Source organism: Dysidea avara, chromosome 1, assembly GCF_963678975.1.
Source record: "Dysidea avara chromosome 1, odDysAvar1.4, whole genome shotgun sequence".
NCBI classification, from domain to species: Eukaryota; Metazoa; Porifera; class Demospongiae; order Dictyoceratida; family Dysideidae; genus Dysidea; species Dysidea avara.
The window spans coordinates 18,013,292-18,041,268 of NC_089272.1; the positions used below are offsets into that span (position 1 = coordinate 18,013,292).

Genomic DNA, 27,977 nt, shown 5'->3' on the forward strand with positions numbered 1-27,977 from the left:
TAGGAAAGTTGCATTCATTTCAACCTTGGAAAATGATGGGTGATAGCCAGGGAGGGAAGCTGGCTATTTTTCTTGTGATACTTATTTGGATAGTAACAGGCGTTTTGTCAAGTCATTTTCGTGGAGGAATTTTTATGGTGCGACCAAAGCCAGGAGGTGCAGAAAGAGAGGTAAGTTAATTTTACTTTTGAGACAGTAACTATATTCAATGACAGATAGCTAACTATGGAAAAGGAAATATTGTGCACATAGATAATCTACAGCCTCATAATTGCTGCCGCAGTGCTGTTCCGTTGAAGCGTACAAACCGCGGCTGTGAAGAAACCCTGTATAGCTTGCAGGTGCCAGCATTGTACCCTATTAGCTATACCACTCACTTATTCTACTATTGTTGATGTTGCTACTTTTGAGGTACTTCTAGCGGTGCATTGGCAATTGCTGCAATTGTCTAGCCTGGCTGCATGTAGCTACCGCGCTGTTCCGATCCAGTCAATGATTTTTGCACCTCATGCTGGCCATATGGTGTAGGCCACTTGCTATTGGTGCTGCAGGATACTCGCTATATGGTGCAGCTAACTCAATTGCTCAGTCAATATATCTCACCATAAAACATCTTGAACGTCTAAGATGCAAGGTTTTGTTGGAATGTAGAGCTTTGTTGATAACGCCCCCGTTGTAGTCTTATGATGTGTATGCTGGCAGTCCATGTGGTAATTCGTTGGTCTAGCAACGTAGATAACTTTGTATGTATTTCCTAGACTTTCTGTTTACTAAACTTAGGCTTTACTTCCAGCTAGGGGCGTACGGGTGGGAGGGAGCGCAATCATAGCGCCGAAAATTCATCTTAAAAATGGCTAAGTAAGAAAACGACGCCACTGTTACTGTAAACGCACCGATACAGCTACGCAAAAATTTAATTCATGTGCTTAGCCACAGATGGACTGCACCTTACAACGCGTTCCTTAATTCAGTGCCCCTTCAGCTTAATGTGTGAATGGATAGCATTACAACGAAGCTAATGCAATCCCGTGTTTATGCGCACATAACATAAATTATTAGCTATGTTATAGTGTCGTCTAGCAACACTAAATGCTGGCCACCATTTTTGCATTCGAGTTTGTACTGAGCTTTTAGCTACACGAGGAAGCAATTTTATAGCTATAGTTAAAGTTAATCTAGCAGTTTGACGGTTAGTTTTGTAGTCAATGTCCACAGCTTCTTTGGCTGTAACTAGCACAACTTTTGGCGAAGCTACCAAGCGAAGAAGCTTCAATCTCTCTGATGTAATTTCAGTAGCTACTGTGTCGCCATTATGAATCCCCCAGATTTGGGAATCGTTGTAGCTAGTCTATCTGTTATTCAGTCCGTCGTAAACAACAGATGTTGTCATAATATTATGCGTTCTGATTTTGTCAAAATATGTGGGATTCATAGTAAAACCGCAGTTATTGGACTTACACTAGGATGATCGACTGAGTGAACACCAAACAGCTATGTTTTCTCACCTTACGCTTTAGTATTTGTCACAATAGGACCTGTAGAAAAAAACATGTGTAGCAGAGAGCAGTGTTTATTCTAGGGCTGTTAGGGGGGAACCTCCCCCCTAAAATCTCAGACTCACTCCCTAAAATTGTGAGTGACTACTATACTATACTTAGGTGAAGCTTGTTTTCAAAACAACGTACCAAAAATGCTCCCAGATTCAATCTCATAGTAGTAAATATGTAAAATTTTCCTAGGTTAAAAAATGTAAACACAACCTTGAAATGCTTTCAGACAGATCAATTTATATTCAAAAATCTGCTAGGGTACAACAAAATGTTATGCATTTAGTGATGGCTATTTTATATCTGAGAACCCAGTTTTTTTCTAACTAGCATGCTTAACTCTCAAAATTGTCCTAAAATTCAATCTCAGAAAATGTAATTAGTACTTTCAAAATTGCATGCACAGCCACCAAAAATACCCCCACATTTAATCTCAGAAAGCCTGATCATACAATCTGGCTTCACCCAATCACAAAAATCAAAATCATCATGTCATGACCCACAAACCAGTGCTTTGCAACTACTTCAAATGTTTACATAGTTGTGAACTTGGGAAACTATATAGCAGACTTTCACCTGGCCACTCCCCAAATTCCTGATTCCCCCCAAAGGAGAAATCTTAGAAAAGAAACTGACAAGGAGTCAAAATATAACATTAACAGAAACTACTGTATATCTAAGTAGGCTATCAGGATACAAGCATTAGCTATACAAGGTTAAATAACAAACTGCTATACTTTTTCCTAAGCTTCATAAACTTTTAACTAACAATACTTCACTGCTGGATCACTGATCAACATCTTATTTGAGGAATTCTCGGCAATAGCTATAGTTATCATACAATACGGCAGAACTGCAAAGTAGGGAATGTGGAGGTTTGTTTTGACTTGCCCTTCAAAATTACCCAAAAACCTCAGTCGCAATAAACAGTCTCACTTTTCCTTCAAAACAGTTTGACGGTATTGATTAAGAATAAGCAAGCCCAAAATTTCCTGTTTCTATGTAATTTTCTATTTAGCTGAAATTTCTACTAACTGACTAACTGATGTCTTCAGTGTTGAGCGATAATATCGATATAGTTCAATAATCACGCAATTAATCAATCGCTTTCTCGAAGGTCTAGAATGATGATCTCACTAAAGCACTAGTCTGGTGGTGCCCGCCCTTCGCATAGAGTAAGGGTCTGGTATGTTTAGTATAGTGGATTACCAAAAAGTGGTGCAACCAATCAGAACACTCCACGTTTAATCAGCGAATTTTTGTTTATGTTGTGGTCAAAAGAATGAATCAAATGCCCTAACAGTACTGAAAGAAACAGAAGGAGTTAGCTAATAATCATAGTTATTTAGGGAAGGGCTTTTCGCCTTGTTTGATACGCGAAAAACCCGGGCTGATTTCCTTGGTAAGGAGACAAGTGTATTCTATAAAAGTAGACCAATCCATTTTCGCCTGTGTAAAGGCAAAGAAAGTTCAATATCACGGCCACAGTTTTGGGTGAGGCGCTTCCGTTAAGACAATTTTTTTTACGTCATTATATTCAAATCAAATTCCTCCAGAACAACTGGTGATGCTAAGTGTACCAGTCTACCAGACTCTTACTCTATGCGAAGGGGTGGGCGTCACCAGACTACTAAAGCACTACTTGAGAAGCTGACTTCGTCCTTGGCCTAAGCCCTAAGTCTTACTTTTTCATGAAAACGTTTGATTGCAAGACTGTAACAACAATTGTAGACTAACTGGCCGCCCACGCTATTAATTACTTTTTACTGAGCTTGCAAGAAATCCAAACAAATAGTAATCTTGGGTGATGCATGCTAAAATGATTGATTATTATTATTTTAATTAAATTCTCAACAATTGTCAAAGCTAGCTTGTTGGAGCAACAAAAACATATGGTGGGGTTGCCAGCGCCCACACAAAAACCCTACATGGCATACGAGAGCCCCAATATCAAGACACACGGTAGAGCGTCGTGCGGCCCAAGAAGCCGGCGCGCAACACCAGTGAGTATATTGACAGGAAGAAAGAAAACGCAATTTTCGAACCTCCGTAGCTCTGTACTTCCTTGATGAAACAAGACGATTTTTACTGTTGACATGCTCTCCAACGTCAGCACTCCACATTCCAATTTTGAGCGAAAGCGCTTCACGCGTTGCCGAGATATGCGACTTCAAAAATTGGCTTAGTTTCTTGGTTTTTTCTTCTTATTTTTCTTCCTCTTGTCGCACACTTACTAAAACTGCTATAAAACGCGAACGCCATATACGATTGCCTTGAAATTTGGCACAGTGAAGGGGGTATAAAGGCGCATCTCGGTACCAACTTTGGCTGGAATACGATAAACAGGCAAAGAGTTATGAGCGATTATTCAAGAAAAATAACACCAAAATGTTGTCACGCCTACAGGGTAAACCGCGTATGGGAAGAAGCTGAAAATCGGTGGGTGAATAGGTTAACTATTGAACCTCAAACCTTTTGTAGTTTGAAAGAAATCGAGGTAAAAACCAGGAAGATACAACGAAAAAAACCAACAGTGTGTAACAATTACGCAATCAAGATTAGCTAATAAAAAAAAACGACTGCTTGCCACGCCTACCAGATAAACCGCTTGGGGTAATGCTTTGAAAGTCGTTGTACAGATGTAGTAATCATCTTAGAAAGGCTCATCAATGGTGTCGAAGAATCAGACTTAAAGCCACGGAGTTACAACACGAAATCCAACTTGGTGCAGCAAGTGCAAGATCGAGATACTCTAATTGAGCAGTCATCCTAATAGAGCAGTCACCCTGAAGAGAATTTAAGAGATCAGCTAGAAACAAGTAACCTGTATAGAGGTCAGCTACAAACAAGTCATCCTGTAGAGAGACCAGCTACTAACAATTCACTCTGTAGAGAGATCAGCTAGAAGAAGTTACCTTGTAGGGAGTTCATGCAACTATGGATAGAGATAGTTCAGCTAGAAGAAATCAACTTGTAGAGTTCAGCTACAAAGAAACCACAATGTAGAGAGTTCAGCTACAAACAAATCGCCCTGTAGAGAGATCAATAGAAGAAGTTACCTTGCAGAGAGTTCAGCTACAAAGAAACCATCATGTAGGGACTTCAGCTACAAACAAATCACCCTGTAGAAAGATCAGCTAGAAGAAGTCACCTTGTATAGCGAGTTCAGTTACAAAGAAACCACTGTGCCATGTAGATAGCTCAGCTACAAACTAGTGACCTTGTAGAGACATCAGCTAGATGAAGTTACCTTGTAGAGAGTTCAGCTACAAAGAAACCATTCCGTAAAGAGCTCAGCTGCAAATAAATCACCTGTACAGAATTCAGCTACAAACAAATCACCCTGTAGAAAGATCAGCTAGAAGAAGTTACCTTGTAGAGAGTTGATGCAGTTACAAAGAAACCACCATGTAGAGAATTCAGCTACAAACTAGTGACCCTGTAAAGACATCAGCTAGAAGAAGTTACCTTGTAGAGAGTTCAGCTACAAAGAAACCATTCTGTAAAGAGCTCAGCTGCAAACAAATCACCTATACAGAATTCAGCTACAAACAAATCACCCTGTAGAGAGATCAGCTAGAAGAAGTTATCTAGTACAATAGATAGTTCAGCTATAAACAAATTTAATCCAAAACAGCCAATTGCAAGCTGTAAAAAAGAGTGCGGCCCTCAAAAGGCTATCGTTAAAAAAAGATGTGAAATCCAAGGTGGCGGCCAAGAAATGGCTGTGATGAAATGGCTGTGATGAAAATTTTAATAACGACAATTCAGGTGAATTTCATCCGAATTGTCGTTATTAAATTTTTTACCATTAACCTACCATCACAGCCATTTCTTGGCCGCCACCTTGGATTTCATATCTTTTTTCACCATAGCCTTTTGATGGTCTCACTCTTTTTACAGCTTGGCTGCTTTGGATTAGATTTCAAATTTTTTGTATTTGTATACCCTATGGCCGGCTTTGGGGATTTTTAAACCTATCTTTTTTTCTTTACCACAGGAAGAAGAAAAGAAGAAGCAGATGTACTTTAAATAATTCTGATTTTATCAGTAAATGTACAAATTATATATATAATACATTTATTCATCACAGAACTCTCCATTGTGGTTTCTTTGTAACTGAACACTCTACAAGGTGACTTCTTCTTGCTGCTCTCTCTACAGGGTGAATTGTTTGTAGTTGAACTATCTACAAGGTAACTTCTTCTAGCTGATCTTTCTCCAAAGTGATTTGTTTGTAGCTTAATTCTGTACAGGTGATTTGTTTGCAGCTGAGATCTTTACAGAATGGTTTCTTTGTAGCCGAACTCTCTACAAGGTAACTTCTTCTAACTGATCTTTCTACAGGGCAATTTGTTTGTGGCTGAAGTTTCTACTGTGTGATTGCTTTGTAGCTGAATTCTCTACATGGCGGTTTCTTTGTAGCTTAACTCGCTACAAGGTAATTTCTTCTAGCTGATCTCTCTACAGGGTGATTTGTTCGTAGCTGAATTCTGTACACAACCAGGTGATTTGTTTGCAGCTGAGCTCTTTACAGAATGGTTTCTTTGTAGCTGAACTCTCTACAAGGTAACTTCTTCTAGCTGAACTCTCTACATTGTGGTTTGTTTGTAGCTGAATTCTGTACAGTTGATTTGTTTGCAGCTGAGCTCTTTACAGAATGGTTTCTTTGTAGCTGAACTCTCTACAAGGTAACTTTTCTAGCTGATCTCTCTACAGGGTGATTTATTTGTAGCTGAACTATCTACAAGATAACTTCTTCTACCTGATCTTTCTACAGGGTGATTGGTTTGTAGCTGAATTCTGTACAGGTGATTTGTTTGCAGCTGAGCTCTTTACAGAATGGTTTCTTTGTAGCTGAACTCTCCGCAAGGTAACTTCTTCTAGCTGAACTCTCTACATGGTGGTTTGTTTGTAGCTGAACTCTCTACAAGGTGACTTCTTCTAGCTGATCTTTCTACAGTGTGATTTGTTTGTAGCTGAACTATTTACAAGGTAACATCTTCTAGCTGATCTCTCTACAGGGTGATTCATTTGTAGCTGAACTATCTACAAGATAACTTCTTCTAGCTGATCTCTCTACAGGGTGATTTGTTTGTAGCTGAATTATGCAGAGGTGATTTGTTTGCAGCTGAACTCTTTACAGAATAGTTTCTTTGTAGCTGAAATCTCTACAAGGCAACTCCTTCTAACTGATCTTTCTACAGGGCAATTTGTTTGTGGCTGAATTTTCTACAGGGTGATTTGTTTGTAGCTGAATTCTCTAGATGGTGGTTTCTTTGTAACTGAACTCTCTACAAAGTAACATCTTCTAGCTGATCTTTCTACAGGGTGATTTGTTTGTAGCTGAATTCTGTAAAGGTGATTTGTTTGCAGCTCAGTTCCTTACAGAATGGTTTCTTTGTAGCTGAACTCTCTACAAGGTAACTTTTTCTAGCTGATGTCTCTACAAGTTCACTAGTTTATAGATGAACTCTCTACATGGTGGTTTCTTTGTAACCAAACTCTCTACAAGGTGACTTCTTCTAGCTGATCTTTCCACAGGGTGATTTGTTTGTAGCTGAACTCTTTACAGGGAAACTTCTTCTAGCTGAACTCTCTACAGGTGATTTGTTTGCAGCTGAACTCTCTACATGATGGTTTTTTGTAGCTGAACTCTCTACAAGGTAATTTCTTCTAGCTGATCTCTCTACAGGGTGATTTGTTTGTAGCTGAACTATCTACAAGGTAACTTCTTCTGACTGATCTTTCTACAGGGCAATTTGTTTGTGGCTGAATTTTCTACAGGATGATTGCTTTGCAGCTGAACTCTCTACATGGTGGTTTCTTTGTAGCTGAACTCTCTACAAGGTAAGTTCTTCTAGCTAATCTCTCTACAGGGTGATTTGTTTGTAGCTGAATTCTGTACAGGTGATTTGTTTGCAGCTGAGCTCTTTACAGAATGGTTTCTTTGTAGCTGAACTCTCTACAAGGTAACTTCATTCTAGCTGAACTCTCGAAATGGTGGTTTGTTTGTAGCCAAACTCTCTACAAGGTGACTTCTTCTAGCTTATCTTTCTACAAGGTGATTTGTTTGTAGCTGAACTATCTACAAGATAACTTCTTCTAGTTAATCTCTCTACAGGATGAATTGTTTGTAGCTGAGCTCTCTATAGGGTTATCTGTTTGTAATTGAACTCTCTACAGGATGGTTTCTTTGTAGCTGCTCTCTCTATGAGGTGATTTCTTCTAGCTGATCTCTCTACAGGATGATCTGTTCACAGCTGAACTTTCTACAGGGTAATTTTTTTGCAACTAAACTCTTTATATGATGGTTTCTTTGTAGCTGAGCTCTGTACAAGGTAACTTCTTCTAGCTAATCTGTCTATAGGGTGACTTGTTTGTAGCTGAAATATCTGCAGGGTGATTTGTTTGTAGTTGAACTCTCTACTTCTAGCTGATCTCTCTACAGGATGACTTTTTCTAGCTGAACTCTCTACAGGGTGATCTGTTCATAGCTGCACTCTCTACAGGGTGATATGTTTGCAGCTGAACTCTCTACATGGTGGTTCCTTTGTAACTAAACTCTCTATAAGGTGATGTCTTTTAGCTGATCTCTCCACTGGATGACTAATTGTTACTAGCTGATCTCTCTATAGAGTTATAACTTTCTCTATAGAGTTATAACATGTTTGTATAACTGAACTCTTTACAGAGTGGTGTTTTGGATTGGTTGCTGAACTCTCCAGCTACACGGTGACTTGTTTGTACTATAGAGTAACTTGTTTGTAGCTGAAGTCTCTACAGAGTGACTTACTTGTAGCTGAACATTGTATAAAGTAACTTGTTTGTGGCTAATCTAGTCTACTGGGTAGCTATTTTGTAGCTGAACCCGTTACGCAGTGACTTGTTTGTAGCTGAATTCTCTACAGAGTGACTTGTTGTCTCTACAAGGTGACTTGTTTATAGCTGAATTCTCTTCAGTTTGACTTATAATGTTCTGAATCTCTACAGCAACATATTTGTAGCTGAACTCTCTACAGGGTGACTTGCTTGTAGCTGAATTGTCTATTAGATTAACTGTTTGTAGTTGAACTCCCTACAGAATAGCTTGCAATGTCATATAATTCTGTAATGGAGTAAGTTATAAACGTAGCTGAATGCTTTATTAGGGTGACTGTTCTATTAGAGTATCTCGATCTCGCATATGCTACACGTAGTTGACTTTGGAATCATAACTCAGTGGTTTGTAATCCAATTCTTCTGTACTACTGCAAGGAATTTCTATGATAATTATTCCAGCTACACACAGATTTTCAGCTCACTGCTCTAAGCGGTTTGCCTGGTAGGCGTGAAAACTGATAGTTCTTTTATTCATAAAATCGATCGCGTAATTGTGACACAGGTTGGGTTTTGTGTCATATCTCGATCGCCTTTAACTGGATTCCTTTCAAACCACATAAAGGCACTCCTACGATAGTAACTCCATCTACATAGCAATTTTCAGCTCATTTCTTCAAGCGGTTTATGGCCGCTTTTGCAAAGTGTGCAAAAGAAGTAGAAGAAGAAAAAAAAACCAAGAAAAAAACCCAAACTTTGGCCGCTTGTATCTCGGAAATGGCTTTAGCGATTTTCTTCAAATTTGGAATGTGGACTCCCTTACCTAGCCGGCACGTCTGATAAGGAATCACGGAGCTGCAAAGGTGTGAAACTCGCGTTTATTTTCTTCATGTAAATATACTCTCGGTGTGGCGCGCCGGCTTCTTGGGCCGCACGACACACTACCGCGTGTCTTGATCACCCTGTAGAGAGATCAGCTAGAAGAAGTTACCTTGTATATAGTTCAGCTACAAAGAAACCATCATTTAGAGAGTTCAGCTTCAAACAAATCACCTGTAGAGAGTTCAGCTACAAACAAATCTCCCTATAGAGAGATCAGCTAGAAGAAGTTACCTTGTAGAGAGTTCAGCTACAAACAAATCACCCTGTAGAAAGAGCAGCTAGAAGAAGTCACCTTGTAGAAAGTTCAGTTACAAAGAAACCACCATGTAGAGAGCTCAGTTACAAACTAGTGACCTTGTTGAGACATCAGCTAGAAAATTTACCTTGTATCGAGTTCAGCTACAAAGAAACCATTCTGTAAAGAGCTCAGCTGCAAACAAATCACCTGTACAGAATTCAGCTACAAACAAATCACCCTGTAGAAAGATCAGCTAGAAGAAGTCACCTTGTAGAAAGTTCAGTTACAAAGAAACGACCATGTAGAGAGTTCAGCTACAAACTAGTGACCTTGTTGAGACATCAGCTAGATAATTTACCTTGTATCAAGTTCAGCTACAAAGAAACCATTCTGTAAAGAGCTCAGCTGCAAACAAATCACCTGTACAGAATTCAGCTACAAACAAATCACCCTGTAGAGAGATCAGCTAGAAGAAATTACCTTGTAGATAGTTCAGCTACAAACAAATCACCCCGTAGAAAGATCAGTTAGAAGAAGTTACCTTGTAGAGAGTTCAGCTACAAAGAAACCATTTTGTAAAGAGCTCAGCTGCAAACAAATCACCTGTACAGAATTCAGCTACGAACAAATCACCCTGTAGAGAGATCAGCTAGAAGAAATTATCTTGTAGAGAGTTCAGCTACAAAGAAACCACCATGGAGATTTCTGTAATTAATATATGTATTATATATATAATTTGTACATTTACTGATAAAATTTTTAAAGTACATCTACTTCATCTTTTCTTCTTCCTATGGTAAAGAAGAAAATATAGGTTAAAAAAGTCCCAAAGCTGGCCATAGGATATACAAATACAATAAGAAATGAAATCTAATCCAAAACAGCCAAACTGTAAAAAAGTGTGCGGCCCTCAAAAAGGCTATGGTGAAATAAAGATGTGAAATCCAAGGTGGTGGCCAACAAATGGCTGTGATGGTAGGTTAAAATTTTAATAATGACAATTCAGGAGAATTTTGTGCCAAGACCAAGCGGCACAAAAATTCACCTGAATTGTTGTTATTAAATATATTTAATCGTTAACCTACCATCACAGCCATTTCTTTGCCGCCACCTTGGATTTCACATCTTTTTTCACCATAGCCTTTTTGAGGGCCACACACTTATTTTACAGCTTGGCTGTTTTGGATTAGATTTAATCATTTCAAATATATATCTGTATTTAAAATATACAATATAACTCTAATTTTGATTTTTATAGTGATCAGGTTTTTGCTAATACTTTTGCAGGAAACCTAAGTCATAGCTGAGGGGATCAGAGGAACTTCAGAAGAGACACAGGTGTACTTTGCGCTGTCGATTTGAATTGATGTATAGAGCGGGGGCCATAATTGAACTCATGAACGGATGGAAACAAGAATAATCTATTTTTACGTGGTTCTTGATTTGGGATTTCTAAATATTTAATAGATTTCTAATAAGATTTCTCAGATAGTGTACGAGAGTCCCAAAACATTGGTTACTCCTCGTGTAAAACACATACAGTTTATACAAGGACAGGCAGCATAACATAATTTACACAATGCAATAACAAAATTATGGATTTGATAGTACAAATTCTCATGCACCAATGTAGCAAAAAAATTGTTGTTTAGCTCTGATGGAAGAGAATTCCACATTTGAATGGCTAAAAAAATTTGAGTAAAGGACATAACTATGGGTGGAATTTGCAAAATACACTACAGTTCTGATGCCATAGGTGGTGTGATTTCCAAATATTTTACAAGACTATATTAACTCAACTTGGTATGTTGCCATAAATGTATAATTACGAAATAGCTGGTTGACATCTCAAATCCCTTAAAACTCCAACAAATAAGTTTAACATCTTAAATTACAATATGTCGACTTCACTATTGGGTCTACTAGATCTTCTGGCATTAATCTACACCACAAGACAGCCCATACCAATACAACTATGCCAAACTCCTATTTTTGCCTACCTAAATAGACTATGGAATTCTCCACCAATAATCGATAATATACAATCACTTTGTCTAGCTGTAATAAAACAGAAATTGAAGAAATTTTTATGGAATCATTTCTTAGCAAACTTTGACAATTCTCCTTGTTGTTTTCATTATACCTTTTTTCCTGTTCCCACTGTTCCAAGAATCTTGCATCTAACAATTTTAGCTATTTGTAACAAAATATTATGTAGTTATTAGTGTAGTTATTATTTAGGCTGTTGCTATTCGTACGGTCACATACAAATAGCCCATGTGATTTTAGTACGAATATTTCATGTGCTATTCATACAGTCACATGCAGATAGCTAGGAGTTTCTGAAAAGCAAAGATCATTGAACTAGCTTGTTTTTATATAATGATTATTTTGTATATGTATTGTCTACAACTGTATCTAACTGTATAACGTTTGTTTTTGTAGTTGTATTGTACGTATGTATTGTAATGTCTCCTGCAAGGAAAAACAGCTTTAGCCAATCGTGTGGAGTTCAGTAAAAACTATCTATCTTTTTTTGATCATGTGACTGCCATACAAATAAACAAAGAACTATTCATACATGCCGTATGAATAACCATTTCAATTTATTTATCATGTTGTTGCTGTACAAATTGAGTTTATGTCTGTTCCAACTGACTAGCGCTATAACTCCAAGACTATTCATCACAAAAGGCTGAAACTTTGGCTGTCCATTCCTTTGTTACTATAGATAACAGAGAAGCAATAAAATGGAATTTGAGGAATGTATGAAAACAACAAGTTTTGGGTCAGGTCTAGGGACCCGCCGATTATGCTCATAATTTTACCTATTATGCTATGCTGCACTGCTCAAAAATTCACCTATTATGCTTAAATTAATGCTCAATATTTACCTATTATGCTCGATTATGCTCAATGTTCATGCCTTAGTTCATATGCTACGCTACTAGTTTAACACTGTATAGAAAGAAAAAAATGAGTGGCTGGAACACAAATAATGAATTCTTGCTGCATGTAAGAGAAAAGATCGATATACTCTAATAGAACAGTCAGTTGTATGATTGTACTATTAGAGTTACTGACTGCTCTATTAGAGTATATCGATCTTATTTTGCAATTGTCCTTTTCCAGCAAGAATTTATACTATCGTACAAATATTTAACTTATTATGCTGGCAATATGCTCAATGCTTTTAGGTACCTATTATGCTCAAAATTATGCCAGCATAATCGGCGGGTCCCTAGTCAGGTCATTTTTAAGTTGGAAGTGGGGATCAAAGAAAAATTATTTTTTTTTTTCAATCCCACAATGGTAATCGTACACGAACACATTAAACAGATACAAAATAAAATAAACACATTAAACAGATGAGTCAAGCTGAACCTCTGCCAGGCGCAGTTCATCAGAGGTAGTGGGGCGCTCCACATGTACATGTCTCATGGTCCTACTGCCCCGGATAGCCAAGATGGCAGAACGGAGTAAAGAAAAAGAGATGGAACATCGCATTAGTGAAAGTGTCTTGGTATAGGGTGTGCCATGTTTCTTAGAGAGTTAATCAGCTAAGCGGCTATAGAATATAGTTGCCTCCCTACCAAGTCCACCAAATGTAGAAAAAAACAAGAGGGGTAAATGAACCACACTCCACACTGCGAACCCTATCACCATATTCCCGCTTCTTCTCTAACTCGTGCCTTCGAAAAAGTGATGCAGGCTGAGTCTTTAGGTAGCTTGGTGCGTTGGGGTGAAAAACCCTTATATCAAAAAATGCACCCTGGCGTCTACCCCAAAATCCAGTTGCACGAACATCTGCACAGGCTTCATCATTACGAATGGAAGAAACAAGAACAATGGTCTCTCCATTAAGAGGTAACAAAGGTGGTTCTACTGCAACATTATAACAGACCTTTTGTAACCATCCAGCTGTCAAGTCACGAAGTTCATTCTGACGAATAAAGGTAAGGCCTCCATGGCGGCAAACCATAGCATGATCTACACTGAATGGGGTGCCACAAACACAGTGACTGGAGACATCATACAATTGCCAGCCAAATCTAAGACTTAAAGCATCCCGAAACTCCTGCTTATTTAAGTAGAACCCCTGCTCCTGAATAGGAAGAGCTGTCAGCCACAGGGAAGAACACTTCATACTATTTAGACCAACGATCCTCTGCATCAAGGGATCCAGACGAGACTTGACAGAATCAGCAACAGAAGACAGATGCTGTTGTTTAAGCCGGCGAATATCAGATTTATCAAATTGTAAATTAAGGATACAGAAGTCATTGGATTATTGCTCTATCATGGAAGCCAAGGAAGCACTGATCCGCCTAGAACCAGAATATTGAGCATCAAAGAAAAATTGTTGTGAAACAAGAGAATAGCGAAGCTGCCTACAGCTACCAGAAGATACATTGATGTGTCTCTAATTATTCAGTAATGCTGGTTATAGACTGAATTAGGGATTAAAATTAATGTGCATTAGTATATCTGCAGGTAGCTACGTAGGAAGCCTCTCTGTTTCACCACTTTTAGCTTCTACTTGTCGTACAGTGCAGTAGTAAGATCATAAAGAACTGGGCTTTTCTAGCCAACAATATATCTAAAACCAGCCTCAATTTCCCTTCATGACAGCTTGGTAGCATTGGCTAAGTACAGTCAAGCTCAAAAATGTCTTCAGACCAACCCCAAACCCTTCAAAAAGTTTCAGAATTTTATGATGACTGACTAATAACTAACTAGCTAACTGATGCCTCCAACAAAGCATATCACAACAATGGATAGGGTTAAGGTTACGGAATAGTTTAAAATGCGTGGGCGGAACAAATTACAAAACTTGCTTTAAACCAAGCAGGGATAAATAATTTCAACAACTGTGTTGTGTTAGCAATACAACCAATTGTGCTTGTTTGTTTTTACTACAGAACAACGACTGTTCTTGGGTGTGTGGTCTACAATAGAGCGATGTTTTATAAAAACGCGCCACCAAAACCAGACCAACAGATTACTGAATCCTTATAATTTCAACACAAGTGACTAAACAACCAAAATATCTAGGTCCTGTGGAAGCGATTTTTTATGTTACTGGTAGTATAGACGTTTTATTGAACTTTTAGTAGTTTTTTCGGGTGAAACAAGCTCTTTGAAGGCTTGTATCCGAGTCACTTGGGAGAAACACGCCAAAAACGCTTCCACAGGACCTAACAAATTTAATATACAGTATCACTATGTCCCAGAAAAGCCAATAGAGCCTACAGCTTTTGCTGTATTTGGCAGCGGAAAAACATGGTAGTGACAGCTGGAGCTGAGCGATGTGCGGGCTGGCTTACTTGTGTTACTACAACAAATTGTAGTGTTCCACCTGCCTCAAACTACACTGTAGCTACATAAAAACATTAAATATGAAGGGCTTCATCTTCATTTAAAACTTTTCATGCTGCTAGACTGGTTTTATGGGCTCAAAAAGTATCGATAGGCATTCAAAATTTTGAATGATTGCCCGTGACTATACCGTAACCTTAAGGGCTTAATTTCTTCACTGTTCAACATCTCTTCATCCCAAGATGTGCCTTTTTGCCAACTGCAGTGCATGCAATACCCTTGTCTTTGTCCTCCTTTGTGTTCTAATTATTTTCCCTGACAATGCAAGGTGTCGGTCATTGTGTTGGTTCATGATGGTGCGATGCAGCTTTCCTGTGGCTGTGCTGGCTATTATGCTTACTGCCTGTATTTTCTGTAGTGACTGGCTTGATTGTAGAGATGCTTCTCATACTGTTCTTCATTTGTAATGCTGGTCCTCCCTTTCTGATACATAATTAATTGTTAGGGAGCACGTTCTGATACAAAATTACTTTTATGGCATTCCTGGCAGCATTCTTTCTTTTAATGCAGTATGTGCTGGTTCATTTGTCATAATTCAAACAAGTATCTAGAAGGGAAAATTAGGAATTTTAAGTTGGATTAGGGATCAAAAAGTAGTGAAACAAGGGAATAGCTAAAAAAGTGATGAAACAAGGAAGGTTGCCTATACTTCAATTGTCACAGTGATCAGGTAGCTAAATGGCTGTAGCTAAATCCGTAATCTGTAACGGTGTGTGAGCATTATTTTTAGCAATGAAGTGAGTGTACCTAAAGTGCGATGTTTCGTTATTATTATTAGTTACAACACTGACACAATACTTATAACCATTTCCAATGAATAGTGGGATATGTTCATCATGTGATCCATTGATCTGTGATCCGTCAAATACAGCAACCCATCAATACAGTAACCCATCAATACAGTAACCCATCAATACAGTAACCCATCAATACAGTAACCCATCAATACAGTAACCCATCAATACAGTAACCCATCAATACAGTAACCCATCAATACAGTATACATGGAAAGTTGAAGAATTTCAAATATCTGGCGATATGTTTGGTAAACAATAGTGAGATAGTGCTGGTTCAATATCAGCTCATTCATACACTGGTCATTTTTCCTTACATTTTAATGAGCTTAAGTGAAGTCTATCTGGATGTTCCATTAGAGTAGTTGACACTTCTATTAGAGCAAATACCTTTAGCTGTTTGTAAAATATAAGTTGTCAAAAATGAAACTAGTTTAAGTGGACAGCCTAGTAAATTTTCACTAATCAAGCTGGCAGGTGGTCTCACATCACAGTTGCATAGCCAGACTGCTTTTCCTTGTCATTGGGTGGGTAGAGATAAGTTGGAGTATTAATTGCTAGCCATGTATGCAAGTCACTAACCTAATGACTGGAAAAAGTGCACTGACCATGCAAGAAGAATGTACTCTAGCAGGCAAGCAGGTGGATCAAAAACCATATTTTAGGCTTGACCCAAAACTTACTATTATGCTTTTCCTCATTTTTCTGCCCATCATGTGATCGTGTGCTTTTCAGATATGCATTTTTCTTTTGTTGGTTATGCCTTCTGATGATTGTAATGTGAATGAAGACTGAAGTGTGACAACATCAATTGCAATAACTATGCAAATAACAGAAGGAGGATTCAGGGTTTGGAAAGGGGAGGTTGGTATAATAGTAGGAGATCTTGGAGCATACATAGCCCCCCAGATATTTTAGTCTACTACTAAATATTTTTGTACAGTTTTGCGTGTAAAATAATAATGGTGTTCAAGCAGTCTTCATTAATACATGAGTAGTAGTACTAGTGATGGTATACAGTTGCTGAGGGTAATACGTAACTTGCATTTGCAGCACCATGCCAAGAACTTATTTTCAATGGGAAGCATTTAAACACTTCTAATGCAAAAACGGTGACTGTTCTGTTAGAGTGTTTGACTGTTTTTTAGAATCTATTATTTGCTTGGTCTGATTCTTACCTCAGTCTCACTGTAATCCTGGAGAGACATCTACTATTGCAGTGTCCAGGAATTCACTAGATTGTTATATCTGTAGCTGTATAGCTGATTCAACACTATCCATCGTTTTATTCAAGTTGGACATGTAGGATAATACAAAATTCAATTGTGGTGCTGAGCTAGACTGCTTTTCCATGCCTTGTATAAATACTCCAGATACTATCTGCATATACCAATTAACACGTGACTGCATGTGTGATGATAGACACCAATGGTGTGATGTTTTGAAACTCAAATCCACAATGCAAAGTGTTTATTCTGTCTGCAAGTATATTTATGCCATTGAGTATAAGATTGGCCTAAGACTGTAGTACAATGCTGTCAGAAATTATTTCACCATCCAATACAGGTCAGCCTTGACTATGTGTTTGTTGTAGTAGAAATTTTACTTATTGTGACAGAATTTCCCCATTTATGCTGCAAATTTAATATTCTCTGTTATGCTTTATGCTTTTCATCCAAAAAATCTGCAGCTCCTTTGAAACCTCGTACAACCTCTATGAAATCTTATCTTGAAACTTTGTTGTAAAATATTTCATGAATACTTTCTCATATTAAGCATCACATGTGCTATGTATTGTATGGATTCTAAAGAATATTAAATTTGACTTCTTTTCTTATGAAAGAATTTCCTTACATTTCTGGATACTAAATATCTCATGATCTAACTATTCTGGATACAACAAGTTTTTTGATCTGACATGTTGATTTCTTTGAAAATTTTGAAGATTTTAATGATGTTGCTAATGATTTGAATTAACATCATTGCAGCCATTTCTTGGCTATCAGCCACCTTCAATTTCACAATATTTTTGCTCTGGCTGTTTGGAAAGGCTGCATCCAGCTTATCTGCTTTGGTATAAAGATTAACTCTTTGCCCCCAAAAGCTTTGAAGAATGAAAAATATGCACAACTTTTATTTGTGTTCTATATTATTTGTTTGAACAATTTTGTTAATTATTAAAATAAATCTAAATTATCTAATTTGTAAAAACCATAGAGCTGAACATTCTAATAGTTATTGATATAGCTGAATGCACTACAGGGCGGCTTGTTTGTGGCTAAACTCTCTGTAGGATGACTTGTTTGTAGCTAAACTCTTTGCTGAGTGACTTGTTACATGGTTGAACTCTCTATAGAGAGATTTGTAATATAGCTGAACTCTCTACAGGATGTAGCTAAACTCTCCACAGGGTGACTTGTTATGTAGCTGAACATTCTACAGGGAGACTCGTAATATATTACGTAGCTAAACCTTCTACTGGATAACTTGTAATGTACAGTAGCTGAATTCACTTGTAGCACAGCTGAACTCTCTGCATGGTGACTTGTGTAGCTGAACACCCTACATAATGACTTGTACATAGTTTAACTCTCTACAGGGTTACACGTTTGTGCGTAGCTGAACTCTCTATAGGGTGACTTGTAATGTATATAGCTGAGGGAGACTTGTAACATAACTCAACTCTTTACAGGGTAACTTTTAATGTTGTTGACCTCTCTACAGGATGATGTTTTGTAGCTGAAATCTCTGTAAGGTGACTTGTTATGCAGTTAAAGTCTCTACATGGCGACATAACTGACTGTTCTAATAGGGTGACTGTACTATTAGAGTATCTTGATTGTACAATTGCTACAGGTACACTGTAGTTAAACAATTTCAAATACAATTCTTCTGAAAGGTCTTTCAGATTTTATTAGTCTGTCTATATAGGTACTGGTTTTTGGCTCATTATATTAATTGTGCTAAGTGGTTTGGCTGGTAGGTGTGGCAAGTAGCTAATTGTTACACACCATTAGTTTTCATGCTATATCTTCAAAGTTTTTACCTCATCTTCTTCCAAGCCAGAAAAGGTTAAGGTTAGACAGTTGATCTATCACTATCTACATACTGATTATCAGCATCTTCCTATAAATGGTTTACCCTGTAAGTGTGACAACATATTGGTGATATTTTTGGTGAAGTACCAGTTCAATCAGCTTATTCATCAGAGTTCCCAAATGAATGCTAGCTTCTGTTTTTCTGCATGTCAATTTCACAACACAAATGATTCAGCCATTTCCTGTTCAATACAGCCATCATACTATCCAAGCCTGGTTTTTCCATCTTCAGCAGCAAGCAAAGATTACTCCAGATGCAGATGATTTCCTACCAGAGATAAATAGAATGCCTTATTGAATTGCGCAAACAGCTACCAGTTATAGCTATTCTTTTACAACCACACCTCTCCCTTGCATGCTCAGCCCTTACTGGCCCTACCACTAGTAGCGATATATATTTAGTCAGTGTACTGTAACATAACTGTTTGCTTTATCATATATATTTTAATTGTTTTTGAAGGCTAATTTCTGAGAAGTGTTGAAGCAATAATTATGCTAAAAAATTGGCATGTAGATTACTGAAGGTGGAGGATATTATAATAGCAAAAGTCATCTTGTTTTCAGCATGGAGCTACAACAGCACAGGAAATGGTTTAGGAAGCATTCAATGTGGGAGCTTTAGATATGACATGTGCAAAGGACAGGAAATTACATTCTCATTTGAAAAGGCCTACATGATATGTACAGGAAATGTAGTAGTGTGCACCATAAACAAGGAGTGGTTTTCTTCACTGATAAGTGTTAGAAAGTATAATTATCTGATATATTTCTAGTAGCCTAGGACCTAACGGCTGTATTATGTTATTGCTCTATAGTTAGGAGGCTGTTGCCAATCACAAATATCCATAACATTGTAACAGTATAAAAATGGTGGCATATAATACATAGGTGTCTAACATAATGTCAATGTACTAGACAGAATAGTTGTATCATATTACCTGTAGAAATTCCCGTAATGGTGACACACTCTAACAGAGCAGTCAGTAACTGTAATAGAGCAGTCTATATCCATTAATTGCACAGAGCATATTTATGTTGAACTAGCACTAAATTGTACTACACAATCAAATCATATCAGCACCAATTTTATCCTAGTTTTGTAGGGTCTAAATACGCTCCACTATGGAAAGTGTCAATGCAAAAAAAAACACAGTTAAGCATGGTTTCTTTGCATGAAGAAAAACACAACCATGTAATTGAAAAGACAAAAGGCAGACACTTGTTGGAGCCCTAAAGGCATATGCCACAAGTGAGTTTGTTATTGAGGTGAGAAATAGTGGCCATGTGTTGCTTTGTTTGGCCACTATTCTTGCAACTGTAGGTAAGCGGGTGAGCGGGCTGGCAGGCAGCCAAAATATTTTGTATGATCTTGGTGTCTCAGTTAGTCTTTTCACTGCTCTTGGAACCCACTTTCTACTTATTTGAATTCTATAGAGTTGCATGGTTGCAATTTGGGAAGCATGTCTTTGATACTTCTGTTGTAGTATTTTCTGTTCTCTTCCTGTGCCTACATACTGGATGGATTCCATCACCTTCTGTGTTTCAATTGTTTGAGGAGCTAGTATATAGTTCTGGAGTGCATGATAGCAGTGAGTTCAATCTGTGATCCATCACTAATTGCACTGGAGAGCCGATATTGTTCACTGCTTTGTTTCTATACTCTAACAAACTGAAGCAGGGATCCTTTCTGTCTGCTTTAATAATTGCTTAACGACTTGAACTGATTTCTCTACTAGACTATTGGCTTGTGGGTGATACGGACTTAAAGTGGTGTGCTTGAATCCCCATGCTCCGCTAAACTCTTTGTACTCTACTGATGTGTATTGAGGTCCATTGTGATCTGGTGTTACACCAGTGGCATTGAGAATTTTCCCACTTCTGAGAATCCAAACAAACATTTATCCTTTTTCAAAGTAAGATTCTTTGAAGGTGAGGGAAATCACAAACATACTCAACCATACAACAGAAAAGGTGTTGAAGATTACTTGGGATAATTAATTTCTAGGCAAAATTCATTCCCAGATCTCTTCATATCTCTGCAGTTAACCTGCCATTGTGCTCTTCTTGGCTGGTTCCCTACACAAGAATGTCATCAATATCATGCAGTTTCTACTCCAGGCAGGTCACCAGATAGTTGGTTCATCCTCTTCTGGAAGATCTCTTGGGCAGACTTGATCCGAAGAGAATTCATAGTACATACCAATTTTTACTACTGAAGGTGTTCACTATCTGACAAAAGTATTTGCTGATAGCCATGACTGGCATCTAGCTTGGTGAAAACACAAGCTCTTGATAACCGAGTTGTTATTTCCCCAAGAGTTGGGAGCTGGAAATGCTTTCAGTGAATGGCATAGTTGAGAGGTCTGGAGTCGAGACAGACATGTATATAGTTTCTTTAGCTTTGGCTTTCAATTACCACAAGTGAAATCACCCAGTCTGTGAGGTCATCTACCTTTCTTATCACACCCATTGGCATTGTTTCCATTTCATTCAATATCCGTTATGACCACAGGGTGGTTTTGGCATGAGATTACAACTGGGGTGACAGATAGATCAGTTGAGACAATCCAGGCCTTTGGACAGCTTTGGCAGTGGCGTAGCTACCATCGGTAAAAAATACTCAACAATTGTGGCTGAGCAGGCCTGAGTTTTGGTAGCCCGAATTTTCTACTCAAACGTTACTAGACAGCATTACTGCACCACACATGATGAGAATCTATGGCTGTAGTGCTGGAGCCCACAGTGACACGTCTGCATGGCATTGGCTGGACCACTTTTCAGCTCCTTGAATTTGTATGAAAAAGATCGAGATACTCTAATAGAGCAGTCATCGTAATAACACTCTAATAGAGCATTTGTGCATGACACAGTTCTCATTACGCTGCTTGGGCTAAATCATTTGCTTTTAAATTACTTTTCAAAAATTCCAGTGAGTCAACAATAGGGCTGGCAATGAAAAAATCAACCTCTATTGTTTCTCCTCCAAATCTGGGTAATCAATCCTACCCAAGCCTACATCAAAACAATAGGGTAATAATACGGTGATTCCCCTTGCTGTGTCTGTAGCGCGTATTCTAACTTTTCTCGATTTTTCAGGTTTTCAAATAACAATGGGCAGCAGTATAAGCGACGCTGTTCAGAGCGCTTCAATGTTTCCATGAATGGTGCATTACATGGTGGTCACTATGCTATAGAAAACGGATGCGTATTCTTGGTGAAACAGATGCTGCGGACTTTCTTAAATCGATAATAGCGTGAGAGAGGGCATCAGTTTGCGTTGGTACATAAACACTGTAAATTTCCACTTAATAAGGTCCAAAAAGGTGCCTGGGAGTTAGTAAACCAACCTTGGACTTCGTTAAGTAGGTAGGTTTCAGTTGGTTAATTTTTCATTGCAGACCCGTCAAGCCAGTGTTTATTCTAGGATTTCTCCTATGGGGGGAATCAGGAATTTTGGGGTGACCAGGTGACTGAAAGTCCATAGTTGTCCAAGTTCACTATAATTTGAAATAGTTGTGAAACCGGTTAGTCATTTACGTAAGCTGTGTAATGAGTGTTAATTTTGATTTTTGTGTGGATTGGGTGAAGCCAAATCCTATGGTTGGTAGAGCACAATGCATAGTGATGACATAATGATGTAATATCTAGGACAACCATGTGCACCTCGAGGCTCATGTATGCTATTAGTAGTGCACTGTATTTGTTGAATCTGGTGAATAAAGAATTTGTGTGAGATCACTAAGATATTGTATTGATGATCATTGCATGTATAATACCAACTGCATGGGTGGATGTCTTCCAAGAAACTTATAGGCTATTTCAAACTGAATATTAGGGTATTTTCATGGTTATGGATTTTTTAAATTAGGATTTCTGAGATTTAATCTGGCAGTATATTTGCTGACTGTGCATGCCACTTTGAATATTTTACAAACTTACGCTCTAAACTGGGTAAACTTGGACTCTCATTGTATATGTACCCTAGGAGACGTTTAAAAATTAAATAATCTGATATTGAATCTGAGAGTATTTTAAAGTTTTGTGTGCCATTTTAAAACAAGCTGAACCTAAGTGTAGTGTAGCAGTCACTCACAATTTTAGGGGGTGAATCAGAGATTTCAGCCCTAGAATAAACATTGCGTCAAGCACTGTTTTAGCGAAAATTGAAGTACAGCGAATCACCTTTTAAACAAGTGTATTTTATAGAACACCTCACCCAATAACCTACAATAGCAATGGACAGCATTCTAGATGTTCCTACCCATTTTTATGAAAATGAGCCAAAATCCATCAAAATTTACGACCCGAGCGCTACATCCCAAACGGAAAGAATTTGGTCACTACCGAACCCACCATTTAAAACTAGACCATTGGTAGTCTTCATCCCCTAAGTTACAAGTTAATCCAAAGAGGGTCGATTTTTTCATTGCCAACCCTATCAACAACTGCATGGCATTGCTTGAGCTAATTGTTCATCATTAGCAGTTACAATCAAAAAATAGCCTCCACATGCCATTTCCAATCATATATGTTCAAAGTTTTCTTTGAAGGAACATGCTCCCAGACTCCCTAGCTTGATATGCTTAGCACATGCAGTTGAGCATCACATGAAAGAGATAATCTCTGACTTTAATATCACATCAGATCAATAAAAAAGTATAGTGTGCATGACTATGACCTCTGTTTCAGTTAATGGATGGCTTGACCACTCAAAATATCTCTGGAGTAAGTCAGTTTATGTGTTGAGTACAATTATTATTATTATTTATTATTATTAGCACTTTACAGTGACCAGCACTGAAGGATTAAACTAGTCTAATAATTAAACCATGGTATACCATAGCATTAACTATGCTGGAGCATTACTTGACATGTAGAAACATGCTCTTAGTCTTCTAAACAGTTTCTACCATCCAACCAGAGAGTCAACCTGTAATACTGTATCACCCATACTTAAAAGCGTTTGTGAGTCAGTTGAGTCAGAAGCAGACCCTTTCAATTAGGTCAATGTATAAATTTTGCCTTGGTAAAAATATTTTTCCTGGCTATGCCACTGTTTGGATACAATTGGACAGAATAATCTGAGTCATGAGTTATGCATGTTTAAAGTGATCTCAACTCCTGTGATACTGACAGGCCTGGAATCGTCTTGTGTGGTGTTGATTGTGTTGACTACAGTATTTAAAAGAGTAACTGTTTATATCTGCAGATCAGATTGCTATTATACACACTACTTTCAGATTTCCAACATGTAAGTTTGGTGTTTTGCACTTTTTAGTGGTCAACTTGTGATATACTGAATTCAGCAAGATGCTCTCTACTAGGAATGAGGCTAAAAAATATTGAGCAAAATTCTTTTGAGCAGTGCACCTATTATGCATTTAATAATGACATTATTCCCTGTCACCATCTATGGCCAATATTGTTAGTTTATTGCTATATTATACTATTTGTATTGATTTTAGCTTCAAATAGTTTTCTATTCTTTTAGCTGATTGCTATATTAAAGTATTTCATTTGTATGTGACTGTTTTATTAGAGTAGTAATATTGTGTAATTCTATTAAGGGAATTGTTCAATCTGCAGATTTTCCACTATTAAAGCTTTATAATTACCTCAAAGTGCTACTGTAGCACAATTTCTGATTCCCATTTATACCCAAAATTATGCCGGCACAATTGCTACTTTCTTGCCTTCTGCTTGGAGTGCTGAGTAGCAGTTATTGTTGGAAATTTCTGTGTCCTTCTTGATGGCATCAATGTCTATCATCATCTGAGTCACTGGGACTCCCACACCGTTCAGTCTGTTTTATGGTATCAGTTAGACTTCTGCTAAATGATTGTATTGTTTGCCTTTAAGGAACTTTTTGCTATACAGGACACTGCTTTCTAGGATGTGTGAGACCACAAGCATGCCTTTGCTGTGTGAGAACTACCTGGTGACCTTGATGGTCACCTTGATATGGATGTTAGACAGTCACCTTGATATGATATGGATGTTATGATATGCACGCAACGTCTGTCTTAATCCAAAAACTTCTACACTAGTTTCAGCAATATATTGGGTGCTCTTTTTTGATTCTGCATCTGTCGGACAAAAATTGCCTTAGGTCATCAACACACGGTAGTAATGGCCTTACAGCTTCTGAGCATGTGCCACAAATGACTCTGTCGCTGAATAGTTGGTCTTCTAGGTTGCTGAGCCCACAATTTTTTTACTAGTTTCAACACATACTGTTCTGGTTAACTGTCTCCTCCTTACTTTGTGCTTGCATGTTAAAATGGTATCGCTCTGTTGTGACATTCTGTTTGGGCAGCTTACAGTGTGCCTCAACTTTGGCAAATATACATCTTTCCAAGCCTGTGTAGAGGAGGGTCACTGCACTTCTCCCTTTTGGATTCAGTAGGCATAATTGGTTTGATAAATAATCACATCATTTGCTTCCACTGCCGCCATCTTTCTGCAATAGTACACAAGTCCAATTCTCCAGGTTATCCATGAAGAAAATGAGTACTATATCCTGAAACTAACACCATGTAGAGTTTCAGTGAAATTCAACAAAACCCAGATACAAATTGATAGCATGTTCTTACAATCACGAGAAGTACAACTGTGCACATGTGTACTTATGGTACAGTGCAAATTCTTAATATTATTTTTTGTAGTACATTATTAAAATTCAATATTCAACCATCTATGTTTTCTTGTTTTTAATACCAGGTCTGATGTTACATGCAGCAAGACTATTCCACAAAAGTGATTTTTGTCTTGTATGATATTCTGTGATGTTTTAGAGGCAGCATTTTAGTGGGTGCCATTCATCATTTTAAGGAAGAAACATACTAAACAGTAATTGTTTGATGAGTGCCATAGTCACCCTGACCCTAACAATGGTTTAAAATCAAAGATAAGAACAAAATTTTAATAATTTTATCTGATATCAAAGTTGTTATATATATATCCTATGGTAGTTTTGCTTCATACTACCTTAGGTCAGACAATCACACACAGTTTTATTCATGTAATATTCTACTGAATGTGTGCATAACATACATACACGTACATACGTACTTATAGTTAGATATCTGGTAACACAACAAAATCATCTATCAATTTTGCCTATACTGACTCCCAATTTATGTAGGTATTGAAACTAGTAGTCCAAAATACTGCCTATACTAAGACAAGATGGACCACAGATCTAATAAATGATCCAAATACTATTTTGATGTTAGGATAGTATTAGCACCAGTGGTCCATTTTTGTCTCAGTATAGGCAATACGTTGGACTTCTGCAATTGTTCCAATACTGACATAAAGTACAGAGTTAGTGTAGACAGTATTGGTACATGGTTTTTGTTGTGTGATAACTAACTATAGAGGAGGCTGCAGGAATTTTGGTTACTTCTACAATCCAGACTTTTAATGATACCTGGGCCTAGCTACACAGCATTTTAGCTACAATTATACAGAAAGGGAGACATAAACCTGCACTTTATAAGTAGTTTGAGAAGCACATTAGCATGTTAAGCATGCTGATGTAGGGGGTCTGGGCCCAATAGAAATTTATCTTATGAACTTGAATTTCAGAATGATTTAAAAATAACGTATCACATAAATACTTGACTGTTGTATTAGGGTGATTGCCCTACTATGGCATCTCAATTTTCAAACATCCAGAAACCCTGTGAAGCCACCCTAATAATTATGTGTACATAGGCAATCATACAATATGATCATTTACTATCAAATTCGTCAGTGTTAATTGTTACATTAAAATTGTGCCTTATTGTAATGGTTTACAGGTAGAAATCTCTTATCATATTTCATGGAGAAGAAGCTCAGGTGGATCAGCAACACACTGTGATGATACTACAGTTTCTACTAGAACTGCAATTAGTGGTCTAGGGTCATTCACATGCCAATATGGGTGTTCAGGTACAACCGCATCATTGCAATACATTTGCACTGATTATAGCAGTCAAGAGGACTGGTCATATGGTGAATATCAATACGAAATCAATTTTGCGAGCACCAATTCTGATAATACAGTTACAATTGGCTTTGCAGGATGTTGCTGGGTGGGATTTGGCTGGTGGAATCTATCAACCACATTTTCTGTAGCAAGGAGAAGTGACACTGGATTAATCAATTCATCACCACGAGCCATTACTGCTCCAGTTCTACGTTTACAGCAGGGATGCAATCATACCATTGTTTTAGCAGTCAGTGATCCAGATAATGACATAGTTCGTTGTAGATGGGCAGAAGGAGTAGAATGTAGTGGGATTTGTCACACGTCCACATTTTATGGGGCTACTCTTGATTCTGACTCATGCACCATTAGATATGAAGCAAATAGAGGAACTGGATATCAAGCAGCAGCATTAATGATAGAAGATTTTATGCCTGGATCATCACGGCCTTTAAGCAATGTTGCTCTTCAGTTCTTGATTCTAATTATTCCTGCTACTGAAGCATGTTCTGCCCAGCCACAATTCATTGATCCTACTTTACCAAATGGAGTGTGTATATCAATTACACCAGGAGCAACTTTTACCACCCAACTAACTGCCAATAGCTTTAGTTCAAGCCTTTCAATAGTTGAATTTCAAACAGTCTCACCAATTGGTACAAACAGAGGACAGATACAGCGTACACCAGGCACTAATGTTTATTATGTTAATGTTGCATGGACACCAGTAGCATCTCAGCAAAATCAGACTCATTTATTCTGCTACACAGCTTTAAACTCTGTGGGTGTAGCTAGCGAACAACGCTGTGTTCTTCTTGCTGCTGGTTATTACCCTCCAATACCATACCAAGACAGCAGTTTATCAACTAAGCAACTATTTCATCCATTGAACATTGCAATACTTATTAGATTTGATAGAGCTGTGAAACGGCCTTCTCTATCAGCTCATCTTGTCTTTTATGAGTTCTATTCAGAGAGAGAAGTGCACAGGATTGATACTTCTTCATCATCAGAAATAACGTTTAACAATCTGACAGTAACAGTTGTACCAAATTATTTGTTCGCTGAGAGGCAGACTTATTACATTATCTTTGAAAGAGGAGTAGTACAAGGTATTGAAGGATGTGGAGCTAGCAATGATCCAGTGTCAGATAAAAACTCTTGGGTCTTTGCTGTTACAGGTAAATGAAGTGTGACATAAACATATGAAAACTGAGCATATCATAAGAAGTATTTGAATTATCT

The 27,977-nt window shown here is 37.8% G+C and overlaps 1 protein-coding gene across 1 annotated transcript; it reads left to right on the forward strand.

Annotated features, from left to right (window-relative positions):
• The first annotated feature begins 35 nt into the window (after positions 1–35).
• LOC136264171 (uncharacterized) lies at positions 36–27,921 on the forward strand. Its single transcript, XM_066058909.1, has 2 exons — positions 36–170; positions 26,563–27,921. Exons 1-2 carry the CDS (start codon positions 36–38, stop codon positions 27,919–27,921), a joined length of 1,494 nt encoding a protein of 497 aa, XP_065914981.1.
• Positions 27,922–27,977: the final 56 nt, after the last annotated feature.

What these genes read in the sequence shown, in the direction of transcription:
- LOC136264171 (XM_066058909.1), top strand. Translation starts at nt 36, where the DNA reads ATGGGTGATAGCCAGGGAGGGAAGCTGGCTATTTTTCTTGTGATACTT. An exon ending in CAGGAGGTGCAGAAAGAGAG is followed by an intron (nt 171 to 26,562) that starts GTAAGTTAATTT and finishes AATGGTTTACAG; the next exon opens with GTAGAAATCTCTTATCATAT.